Here is a 12,595-nt window from a genome sequence, read left to right as displayed (position 1 = left end):
TGCGTTTTGGCAGCACAACAATATCGTCAGGTGTTTGTGTTATTTAAGAGTGTGTGTAATTTAACCACTCCCCCTAATGACCCCCCTTATCTATCAGCAGACAAATACGCTTCAGCCTCAGGAGTAAACGCCCACCTCTTGCTCAGATTGCGGATTTTTGACGAGGGTTGCCATTTGCAGAGTTTCTGGAATGGTTAAATGACTTTTATTATTACTGTGCATGAGTGAATTTCAGTCCTTTGTTGCTTTTGGCACTTTATGCCAGCTTGAACATGAATTAAGAGGAAATTAAGTGCAGTGAACTATCATAACCTGCAGGTGTCACAACTGTAAATCAGTCTGACAGGTATTATTAAGTGCTTCTCTCTTCATATTTACTCACTCTTCACACTCTTAAAGACCTTACACCCCCAAAAACTCATGTTTTAGAGAATGATGGAGGAATAATACAACATGAGAGCAACATAAATATGGATAGAAATGAGTGTAAAAATCAGTCCAGAGTGGATGTGGAAACACAGGATCTGGCAACCAGAGAACACCCGGAATGTGGGAGGGTCGACTGTGAGTGAACTTTGTCACAAATTTCTCCGAGCTGAGTTACTGTAAATTTCTCTGACTCCCACTGACGGATGAATCAGTGCACTCTGCAAAAATGTATATCTGGTTCACAGTTTTAGCCGGATTGGCTATTCTGTCCTTTTCATTCCTGAAAACATTTTTCCCATATTTCAGCCAGGACTGCGCGTACATCCTGAGGAGCATTAAACTTGGCATCAGGCTCGTTAAATATAAGAAGATCAAACCTTTTTACAGCATCTTAGACTGCTTCTTGGATGCAGTGAAGCGGCATCCAGACAAGATCCTTCTGCACTTTGAAGGTCGACAGTATACTTATGGCGAGGCGGATAAACAGAGCAACAAGGTCGCAAGAGCTCTGCAGGCTGAAGCCCGGTTGAAGGAGGGGGACACGGTCGCCCTCTTTCTGGCCAACGAGCCCAACTTCGTGTGGACTTGGCTCGGCTTGTCCAAGCTCGGCTGCCCGGCTGCTCTGCTCAACTTTAACATCAGATCTAAGTCTCTCCTGCACTGTTTCTCCTGCTGCGGAGCCAAAGTGCTCATCGCCTCCCCAGGTAAGATTCAGGGGCGCAGAAAACAGGGGTCCACCATTACTCCACATGCATGCTTGTAGTCCAATGTACAATTAGGCCTCTGAGTCACATTTCAGTACTTCCAGAACTTTCAGCAACTTTACACTTGCAACAAAAAAAACACTGTTCAGGTTGGATTTTTATTGCTTTTTGTTTTTACAGTTGTTTTATCTTCTGGGTAGACGTGCAATTTACATACAGACCATTTGATAAGCTGATAACATGAGTCAATATCAGGGATGGAGTAATCTGCTTGGGTCCCCAAATATGAGCTGTTGCCCCAGTTGACCCCAGTTCTGTTTACCTACTCACCTTCAAATCCAATCCAATCAAATCAAAGCAAAACAAATTAAATCAAATCTTCATTGTTATATACACAGAGTCAGCTGCACTGTGCAATGAAATTCTTACTTTTCTCTCTCTTCCAGCCACCGTAGATCATTAAACAGAGTTAGAATTAAATATAACACTATGAAAATTTAAACTATAAGCACAGTAAATACAAATTTTACAAGATACATTTACAAAATTGGATATAAGCAGTGTGCAATCAGGTACAGAGCAAACCAACTGCCCTCGAAATCAGCCGGTCCAGATATTCTTTTCCATTATTCTGCCCTGTAATGTGATTATAAGTGTATTCATTAATATGCATCATGTTAACACATTATAAAGTGAAATAATAAAGGCGCCTCAAGATCAGTGAAAACTGCAGAAACCTGCCTTAAGGCGCTAATCATTTCAGTTTATATTCTGCTTTAATTTAATTCATATTACCACAGAAATGTGCAAATTACTTCATGCACATTTGTCGCACAGTAAACCAGAGGTCATTAGTGACCATGCAGTAGTTTGAAAGAATATCCATGAGTTATTGATTAGTTATTTATCACCACTTAAACCAGCTATAACATTAAAAGGCATTGGCACAGCTGTTATTCATAACGGCTGCTACTTTAACTTCATGAACAGATCTGAGTTGATCCTCCACTGCTAGATTACGACACAAACAAACTAGAGATGCACTGATACTGATATCAGACATCAAATGAAGTACTCTATTGATATCAGTATCACTTTAAGGGTACTGGTATTGGTACTGGTATGGTCATTTTTTAAATGATACCCAGACAATTAATGAGTCACAGCAGTTTCCCAGCAAATTATATCAGGAACAAAAGTTTTATTCACTTTTTCTCCTCATGGTCGCAGTCAGTCCACATTCAGTTCTGGTGATATAGTTCGTGTGAGGCAACACTGCACCCTGAAAATCTCTCCACACTCCCATTTTGGCGCTAGCCTCACTACTGAGAAATGTATACATTTGAGTTGACCTGCCTGCACCATGTGCTCGTATCCCGGTGGGATGTGAGGTAACATGATACAGGCCGACATGTGCAGCATTGCACAACAGGGCACTCCTCATATTGTGTAGAGCTGAAAGCCTGTGTGTTGTGGTGTGTTTTTGCAGAGCTGCAGGACGCTGTGGAGGAAGTTTTGCCTACACTGAGAGAGCAGGGCATCAGCGTCTACCTCCTGTCAGACACATGCAAAATCCAGGGCATCAACACATTGTCCGACAAGATCTCGCAGGCCTCAGACCAGCCACTGTCCCCGCAGCTCAGAGCCAACATCAATATCAAGAGCACTGCTCTCTACATCTACACGTCAGGCACTACAGGTACAACAGGAGACGCCTCGAGAACAAACACTGATAAATGAAAAGAAAAGGTGTCATCTGACAGCCATTGAAATTACATTCAATTGCCAGTTTATTAGGAACACTCAGATAAAACTAAAGCGGTTTAATACAACAACACTGCAATAACTCCTCCTTTCATGAGGGTTCAAATGTTCAGGTTCAGTTTAAACTGTTTTGTAGAGGTGTTGATTCAACTTTATTATTCTGGAGGCTGTAGTTTGTGATGCTGTTGAATTGTGCTGCATTATACTGAGAAGTGTTATTTTAGGGGTACAGCAGTAAATAATTAATAAAGGGTCTTAAGAATCTCAATTTCTAATAAGCCATCAGGAAAACATTGTCAGTCACCTGCAATTATAAATGTTAATAAATCATTAAAAAAGGGTCCTTATAGTAATCCATCAAGTCTGCAGTGATTATGTGGTTGTAAATGTTAATAAATGGATTTTGGTCCAGATGTCCTGCAGCACTTTATAGGAAGTAAGTGGTCAAACAGTTTCTCTGATGAACTAAAGAGCTAAAAAGACTAGTCTGACGCTGGTAGAGGATTTTCTAAAAACCTGACGATCCAAAAGTTTTTCTTATGGCTTATAAATGCTGAGCATTTACCTAGAAATGGACATTCCTGCTCTCTGCTTTTGCATTCAAGACATGTATTATTGAATCAGTACATCAAACCTACCTGTCCCTACAGATCCTCTGATTTAATCTGAGTTTTTCAGTTTTATATTAAGATTCCTTTATAGAGTCTGTGGGGACAAACACGTTAGTCTGTGATTATTCTGCTGATGTTCAAGTGATGCACCACACAAAATCTTTTGAATTTGAAACACTCACTTCTTGTAGACTTGAAATGTTTCTGTAAAAACTTTACAAGAAAAAGTGGTTGTGGTTCAGCTCAGAGTTTAATGAATTTGCTTGTGAGGTTGGCAGGGTTGTGTGTGAGAACTGTGGCTAGATTTCAAACCAGCTTTAATTGATTTTTTTGGCCTCCTGGGTGCAGCACGGCAAGCTGTAAACACAACACCTTATAAAGTTAATATGGCGGGCTTGTTAGCAGACAGTTGCTTGTTTACTCACCCGGCAGACACAGAGCGACATTATCATTCATTAGGAGTCGTGTTTCTGGAGATCTGATTCTCCTTTTAGCTCTGTTTTAGTCTCCACCAGCTCCCGAGAGAAATATCGATCCCTTAAGCTGCTGATGCTTCATTACGTCATCTGTGCTGTTTTGTGCTGGGCAGGTAGTTTACAGTCTGTTTATGAGAGCTTTTTCACCGAAAACAGCTGCCGGACGCTGGAAACGACGCTGATGAGAGCGGTGAGAGTGAACCAAAAAAATAAACAGCTGGAAAACCAAAACAATGAGCTGAAAGATGCTAAAATGCTCTGCAAATCTGAGAGGAACTGCAGAGTCAGGTGATATTCTCACCATGAGCAACTCCTTTCAGAGACATTTTGTTATTGTTAATATAAAAATTTTGATTTTAGGGCTGCAACTGATGATTATTTTCATTATTGATTAATCTGCCGATAATTTTCCAAATTAATCGATTAATCGTTTTTTCTATAAAATGTTAGAAAGTAGTGAAAAATGACTAATAATTTGAAACGTGACTTCTTCAGATGTCTTGTTTTGTCCGACCAACAGTCCAAAACCCCCAAATATTCAGTTTACTAACATGTACGACAAAGAAAAGCATCACATTTGAGAAGCTGAAACCACTTGATTTTTTTGGTTATAAAAATAATTATGTCAACTAATCGTTGCAGCTCTGTGGATTAGTGCAGCTTTAAAGAAAAAACGCCTGTTGGAACATATAGAGCATGTGAATGGAAAGCTGAGAAGTGGATTATGTGGCAAGAATGGGTTGATGTGTGGGTGTTTAAGTACCTTTTTTTCCCCTGTGAAAACTCGTCATTAACTTTTCACAGCCACCGTTCAGGCCTACAGGAGGTGTGTTTCTCAAATGATAGATTTTGGTGGAATATCATATCATATCCAGTGATATCGGTGAAGCACAGAGACTCTGTTTACCTGATACTAACTGCACCTGCTTTATTCAAGAACCTGAGATGCATAATCTTTCTTTGACCTTGGAAGGTTTGCCTAAAGCAGCCATTGTCACCCATGAGAGGATGTGGGCCGCCTCCTTCGTACAGGCTGCGTGTGGATCCACAGCAGACGACATCTTCTACGTCAATCTGCCTCTGTATCACAGCGCAGGCTTCCTCATTGGGTTGGCTGGAAGCATCGAGAGAGGTAATGATCCCCGTAAACCTCTCATGAAAGTAAGAATGAAAGCATGTACACACCCGATTTGGGCACTTAAGAATGTGATGTAGAAGGTTGTGTAATTTGATCTTAATTGCAGGTAACACCATTATTTTAAGGAGAAAGTTCTCCGCCTCTCAGTTCTGGGACGACTGCAGGAAGTATAATGTGACGGTAATGCAGTACATCGGTGAAACAATGCGCTACCTCTGCAACATGCCCAAGGTAATCCAAAACTGATATCCATTTAAATTTATAATATTGTTCTGATGCATGCTTGGATGTTTTGAATCAGAGTTGATCTCCTTCTTTGCAGAAGGACAATGAGAAGGACCACAAAGTGAGGATCGCCATTGGCAACGGAGTCCGGACAGACATTTGGTCAGAGTTTCTGAGACGGTTCGGTGACATTAAAGTCAAGGAGCTGTACGCTGCAACGGAGGGAAACATCGGCTTCATCAATTACACATCCAAGATCGGTGCAGTTGGACGAGTCAATCCCGTCCACAGGGTAGGTGGAGGAACATGTGTGGTGTTCATAGTCACGGTGGTAACGACGCTGTAGGTACGGCAGTGTTGGTCAGTTGGTCGACCACTTTAGTCCAGACTTGAGTTACTCAGCTGTTGGATGGATGAAATTTTGTACAGACATTTATGGTCCCCAGAGGATGAATCTTACTGGTGAACTTCTAGCAACCTCTAGCGCCATGATGAGGTTCACACATGAGGTTTTGAGTGAAATGTCTTGACTACTGTTAGATTGCCATGGTCATCGTTAAATTCCATGTTTTCCAAATTAATAGGTTATTCAGTTTATTTATCATTGTTTCAATAACACTGACATTTCAGTGATTATATTATATGATAATATAATATCATTATATTTCAATGATTATTTCAGTATATTTAGTATCATTCAGGACTATGAAAACAGGAATAATCATCGGCTTCAGTCTGTATTTTCAAGAACTTTAAATGCCCAATACAGGATTTCTAATAGCGGTCCTGGAATCTTCAATTCAGTTTCCAGTAATTTTGTAAACTTTTCCTCAGATGTTTTTTTTAATGTAAAGAAATTCCTCATTGTTAACTTTTAGTGCCTTTCTATTCTGAACAATTTGTAGATTCTGGTTCGCACTGATAAGTGCGTGAATGTTGATTGTAGATATTTTGCTCCTGAAACATGTTGTTGTGATAATAAAATATGATACTCTTATAAGGAAGACACACGATAAGGCTTTTGGCTTTTTGGCTCCACCTCATCTCTTGTGATTGTATTAATCTTTCCTTATGGCTTAACCTGGTTTTTAATTTTCTTTTCGATATTGTGTAAATAAACAAACTTTTCCTCCAGTGCCATCATCAGATCAAAATTTACCTGTAAAACTAATGACATTCCCATCAGCCTCAGCTGTACTGTTTGTTTTGTGCTAATTAGCATTAGCATGTAGTTCAAAGCACCGCAGCCTCACAGAGCTGAACTTCATCACATGTTGGCTGTTAAAAGTGTCCACAAACTGTGCTCCTTTTAACTGATAAACATTTTATTTCTTCCTCCTAGTTTTTCTTCCCCTACACTTTGATCAAGTTTGACATTGAGAAGGAGGAACCTGTCAGAAACTCTGAGGGTCTGTGCATCGAGGCAGCCAGAGGTGAGTCAGTATTACAAGTGGATACATTTGTCTTTGCTCTTTCTTCGACACAAGCAGTAGTGCCTCATTTGTTGTCTTATAACTATTAATTAGTCAACTGAAATAAATGAAACAACAATGTTCATAATCAATTAATTATTCAAGTCATTTATTAAGCAAAAAAACAAAAGTCTCTCTTGCTCCAGCCTCTCAAACGTGAAGATTTGCTGCTTTTCTCTGTTTTAAATCATTGTATATTAAATATTTTTTAGGTTTTAGACTTTCAGACAAAACTAGCTGTTTAAAAACGTTACTTTGGGCTCTGGGAAACTGTGATGACCTTTCTTCACTCATTTCTTTATCTGTTTGTCAGGTGAGACGGGACTTTTGGTGGGAAGGATCACTCAGAGGTCTCCCTTCGTCGGCTACGCCGGCAACAAGCAACAGACTGAGAAGAAGAGGCTTCGTGATGTCATGAAAAAAGGCGACCTGTTCTTCAACACCGGCGATTTGCTTCGGTTTGACCACGAGAACTTTGTGTACTTCCAGGATCGAGTTGGTGACACTTTCAGGTGAAGTTGTGGCTCATTTTGTGTTGATTTGTGTCAGTTTTGCTGTTTTTTTATTCTCTCACAGGGTTGATCCATTAATCTAGTTTTGGCTACATCACTATTTTATGCTTGTGTAAAAAAACTATGTAGATGAGAGCGACTGAATAGTGAGTTCGGCTGTTGCAGTGATGTAAAAAAAAAAATTTTTCTGTACAAAAGAGAACCAAAAGGAAGCGATTAAGCTGTTTTCCTGTCGTTTAGGTGTTTCAATGTGGATGGAGATATTTATGAAAATAATTGGATTAGATTGGCTTTTTTCAGATTTAAACGGCCTAGTGTGGACAAATTGTTAAGGATGATGCCTCACTGCTGCGTAAAATTTTAAGTGACAATTCATCTTGTTACTATTTTCACCTTCAAAAAACACCAGCAGGATGAAGGAGTTACAATTAAAAGTCAAAATATCTAACTTTGGAGGCTTCACACATCATAATCTCAGTTCTGTAAAAACACTCTAAGATATTTTTACAGTTTTGAATTTGGTGCCGATTAGTAAATCAAAAAACTTTTCTTTTTATATTTGACTTATATTTGTTTATTTGTTGCTTCATTTAAAAAAAAAACAACCTGTCTTTTATTAAAGATGGAAAGGAGAGAACGTCGCCACATCGGAGGTTGCAGACATTCTCTCAATGGCTCACTGCATTTTGGAGGCAAACGTCTACGGAGTTAAAGTTGAAGGTAAAGACACTGAAGTCATAAACACCTTCAGACATGTTTCACAGAAGTTTTAGAAAGTTTAATATACAGTAGTGTGTGTTTTAATATCATCTGTTCGTGAATCAAATGCTCTGATAAGGTCATGAGGGGCGGATCGGCATGGCGGCTGTCACTCTGAAAGAAGGGGAAGATTTTGACTGTTCAGATGCCTACAACAAGGTTGCTAACTACCTCCCAGCATACGCACGACCCCGATTCATCAGGATTCAGGTAATGCTGACTGTTCATTTGTATGATCTCTATGCTTCACTGCATGGAACTCATCACGACCATTTTTATGCAAGAGAAGAGAGATTATAATATAATTTGTCACACCGATCTGATGGATAGTTTGTTGTTTCTCTGTCGTGTTGCAGTTTTAAAACTTAAGTTGGCGAACAAGTTGTTTCAAAATTCCTAAAATGTGTTTTTGCAGCCCTGCCTGGAGATGACGGGAACATTCAAGATGAAGAAAGTGAAGCTGGTGGAGGAAGGATTCAATCCAGCGCTCATCGAAGACCCTTTATACTTCCTTGAAGCTGAGAAAAAGACGTACGTTCCCCTGACTGAGGAGATTTACAGATCAATAGCTGCTAGGGAAATCAAACTCTAACACAGAAAACTGAAATAACCCATTTGTTTACAAAGATGTAACAGCTCACTGACGGACCTCTTTAACACAATCAACTAATCTCAGGGACAGACGGGACTTTTCATCGCGTTTGAAGAGACTTCTTTATTATTAACAGCTACTGTGCATCTCTACAGTTTGTGTAAATGTATTCCTGACAGTATGTAACATACAGGTCTGTCTCACTTTTAATAATTACTGTTTTTTTTTTCATAATGTCTGATTGGCCAGATAAATTGTAGCGTTTACATTTTTTGTTTTAAGCCAAAATCTTTTATCATCTAAAGCGTTTTGCATTAGATTTAAGATACAGTAAGTTTTTGTTGTAAAATTCTGATCAATGTAAATTAACTTTGTACAACTTTGGGTATTAAACCTTTAAAACCTACTTATGTCACATATTGTACAATCTGTTGCAGGTTTATCAGTGAACCTTTGCTCTGACGTTACGTACAGGCAGATCGTTTGTGTAATAATGTCACTCAACGATTAACTACAGCTTTATCGTGTAATATGTAACAAAAGCGAGTGAGGAAATGTTTGGATCTTTAGCTTATTCTGTCCAAAAGTGCTCTAGAAGAGTTCATCTAGAAGCCTCTGATGTGTTCTTGTAACAACTTTTATGGGCAGAGCAACTTATTGACCCTTGAACGACAAACACAACATTGACCTCTGACTTTGCTGCAAGATTAGTCACTTTACAAATGTCGAGATCAAGGGTTATCTGCAGGTTTCAGAAAGTCAAAGTAAAGTAAAGACCATTTTAAAACTGAAACATTTTCTTAAATCTTATTCCTGATCTTATGCCAGCGATTAACAAGAAGAAACCTGAAATACTTTTTCTAGTTTTCAGTAAACCAACTGGGTGCATGTTACTAACTGTCTGTACAATAATCCTCTTGACTGCTCAGTTCATTGAATGTCAAATACAAGTCTGCAGTTTACATGTGAAAAATGAAGCAGCTGTGAACGATAAAAAGCTTAAATCAAGCGTTGCGTGCTGTCAATACATTCGCCAACTTCACAATCCTCCACAATCTAAAAAAAACAAAAAAACATCTAGAAGTTTGGAGCAACACATAAGACTTGAATCCACGGAGCAGTTACTTTAAAAATGAATTTATTTATTAATACAGTGGTATACTTAGAAATGTGTCGCAAAGGAAAAAAAAAAAAAAAAGTTGAACCGAAGAGAAATCAAAATAAATAAAAATAATGTCAGCCACACAGGAAAATAAACTAGTGTTGGGTTGAAGCAGTGTTATCATATCAAAAGAAAATAGTACTGATGTGCCATAATAAATTGTCTATTAGTACAAAAATACATTTCAGGGCACACAATACAGCATCCAGTATCACAAATAAAGGAAGGGACCACTCTTCACAGCAGACCCCCTCAAGTACATCTTTTAAAATCATTTAAACCAAGCACTTCTCTATTTTGTAAATAAGAATAAAAAGTTTTTCTGACTGTTAAAAATGCCTAAGTAGTGTGTTTATATGTTGGTAGAAAAGTCGGACTTATTACTGCTTATGTCAGTTCCAAGGCTCAGGGGTATAACCAGAATACAAACATAACCAATGTAACCGCTTTCTCTTTTTTAACAAACATTTTCTCTTTTATACAAAATAACAAAGATGTACAAAAGTTCATTTACAGAGAACCAAGGCCATATGCTAGCAATATGTACAGCCACAATTTTAAACATCTTCTAGCTTTTTGTATTTCCTCAGACTTCATATGCATAGCAGTAAAAGAAAGCATACCTTTTCATCAGCCTCGATTATTCTCGTGTGCTAAATCCGAGTTTCACTGTTTATGAGAAAATGCAGAGACAACTTTTTCTTCCGTAGTGATCGCGATAAACTGAAGGATCCGATGTTTTTAAAGTTTCACTGAAAAGTTAATATGCAGATAAGGCATCACTGCTTGCAGTGTAACGATGGGATTTTCATGTGTTGAACTTAGTAGTAGCAGGCTTGTGGACCTGAGTCATAGCACATGCATAGATCTCTAGACAGCAGGAGTTTGTAAAATCAAGTCAGTATATTTATCTACGGTAAAACAGTGCTACAAAACATCAGTTTTAAACAGAGATTGCCCGGTCAGAACAAACAGGCGTCTGATACTAATACTTAACCTTCATTTTTATTATTATTTTTTTTTAAATCTTTATGATGCCTACGTCTTCCTTCATGAGTCAGGCTCAGCATTTCTCAAGTCCTCAGAGATCCTTCGTGAGTGAAACGCATGACCACAGAACTCACAAACAAAAGTTTTGCATATACCAACTTTGCTGTTTGTGAGTGCTTTTTTTTTTTTTTTAAAGTTTTTTTTTTTTTAAACAGTACGCAAAAATCCCGTTGCAATATTAAACAAGTTTTCCAAAATTCTCCTTTTTCTTTGCACCGCTCTGACCTTTTTATAAAATTAGCTTAAAAATGTCAAAATGAGATTATTCAGTCTGTGGCACTGGTCATGCATTCCAACTTCAGTTCCACTGTTTAAATAACTTGTTTTAATCTTTATTTTTTGCAAGCCTTGAAAGCACCGAAAAAAATGAAAGAAAAGAACAAGAGTACAGCCGTGGGGATGCTGGACTCCTCCGACTCTCCTTGTGTGTGTGTTTCTTGTTTTTTTTCTCTTTTTTCCTTAAATTTTTGGGCACAGTAAACAACGTGAGAGTATCAAATTCATACTTCATCGAGCGTTATGCACCCCGTCGTGGTGGAAGGAGCACAGCAGGGGCAAACTGAGGTCCCCTGTTTATCACATTCAGTAACAGGCCAGCTGTTGCCCTCTTCAGAAGTGGTCAATGAGCACAGACACACAGTTTGCACCCACCAGGTAGTTTGGATCTCCGGGGAGAGATTTGTTCTGCCAGGTTTTGGGATCACCTGCAGGAAACAGAGACATGATGTCAGCTGCTAAAGAACATCCCTTCCTCTTTAAAATACAGCAAACAAAAACAAGACAGATGCTCAAAACAAGAACGATTTTTATCAATAAAAAACATTAAATAAGAACATGTACATCTGATACCACATTTGATCATTTATTGCATCAATTAATGCAGGATGTATCATGAATTCCTGTTATGTGATTAGTTGAAGCTTAATGGATCCTAAATTTAATGAATGTCAACTCAGTTACTTCTTACATTCATTTATATGTCACCAAATTAACAGGAATCAAGTTACATAGAAGATGACGTTTCAGCCTCTATGAGAGCACAAGGAACTGCTTTTATCAAACTGGTAGTCACTGGTAGAGTTTTTGTTTTGATTTTTTAATTTTATCATATTTATTTGTTGTTGTTGAGCGCAGCACAGAAGAAGAATGATGCATGAAAACCCCAAAAAACATCAAACTGGTTGAAGGAGTCAGTACAGTGACTGCTGAGTGTTGACTTGTGTCATGATACTAATTTGCAAACGAATACTTAATGTACACTAGAACAAAAATGATATCTACTTACTACTAAATAAATACTGTGCTGCTTTCACAGAGGCTGATCAGATGCATGAGTCTCATCTATGTAACTTGATTCCAGCTAATGTATGAAGTCACTGTGAGTTAATCATTAACTGATGATTCACTGAGTGTGAACTAATCACATAAACTCACAGCGACTTGATCATTTATTAATGGGGAGCAGCAGAAGTTCATAATACATCCTGCATTCATTTATGCATTAAATTATATAATCTGTTAAGCTGCATTACCTAAGCATAATGTTTTGTAGCTTCACATTAAAGTGCTATTTTACATCTTAAACAAAAGTCATGATCACAGCACAGAAAACATAATTGCAGGTAAAGAAAGTTCAAGCTTTGTTAAAGAGAAATGTTTTCTAAAAACTGAACTCAAAACTGACAGAAAATAAACTGCATG

At 38.2% G+C, this 12,595-nt stretch overlaps 2 protein-coding genes across 13 annotated transcripts in view; one reads left to right on the top strand and one right to left on the bottom strand.

Moving 5' to 3' along the window:
• Positions 1-525: 525 nt before the first annotated feature.
• On the top strand, positions 526-9,893 carry zgc:101540 (hsFATP2a_ACSVL_like domain-containing protein). The gene is made up of 10 exons (XM_044355702.1): positions 526-1,133; positions 2,623-2,832; positions 4,958-5,116; positions 5,229-5,353; positions 5,445-5,639; positions 6,690-6,780; positions 7,133-7,331; positions 7,954-8,051; positions 8,170-8,300; positions 8,506-9,893. Exons 1-10 carry the CDS (start codon positions 656-658, stop codon positions 8,680-8,682), a joined length of 1,863 nt encoding a protein of 620 aa, XP_044211637.1. The 5' UTR covers positions 526-655; the 3' UTR covers positions 8,683-9,893.
• Positions 9,804-12,595, bottom strand: part of tjp1b (tight junction protein 1b) — a 59,466-nt gene continuing 56,674 nt past the window's right edge. For all 12 annotated transcript variants that reach the window (XM_044355689.1, XM_044355690.1, XM_044355691.1 and 9 more), the window contains one exon: positions 9,804-11,598. In XM_044355689.1, the coding sequence (XP_044211624.1) occupies positions 11,504-11,598 (95 nt within the window). In that variant the 3' untranslated portion in view covers positions 9,804-11,503. The remainder of the gene's footprint in view (positions 11,599-12,595) is intronic.

This window comes from Thunnus albacares, chromosome 7 (genome assembly GCF_914725855.1).
Source record: "Thunnus albacares chromosome 7, fThuAlb1.1, whole genome shotgun sequence".
Lineage (NCBI taxonomy): Eukaryota > Metazoa > Chordata > Actinopteri > Scombriformes > Scombridae > Thunnus > Thunnus albacares.
Note: the sequence above shows the minus strand (reverse complement) of the source record. Positions and strands in the feature narration are given on the sequence as shown.

What these genes read in the sequence shown, in the direction of transcription:
- zgc:101540 (XM_044355702.1), top strand. Translation starts at nt 656, where the DNA reads ATGTATATCTGGTTCACAGTTTTAGCCGGATTGGCTATTCTGTCCTTT. An exon ending in GGCTGGAAGCATCGAGAGAG is followed by an intron (nt 5,117 to 5,228) that starts GTAATGATCCCC and finishes TCTTAATTGCAG; the next exon opens with GTAACACCATTATTTTAAGG. An exon ending in CTACGGAGTTAAAGTTGAAG is followed by an intron (nt 8,052 to 8,169) that starts GTAAAGACACTG and finishes TGCTCTGATAAG; the next exon opens with GTCATGAGGGGCGGATCGGC.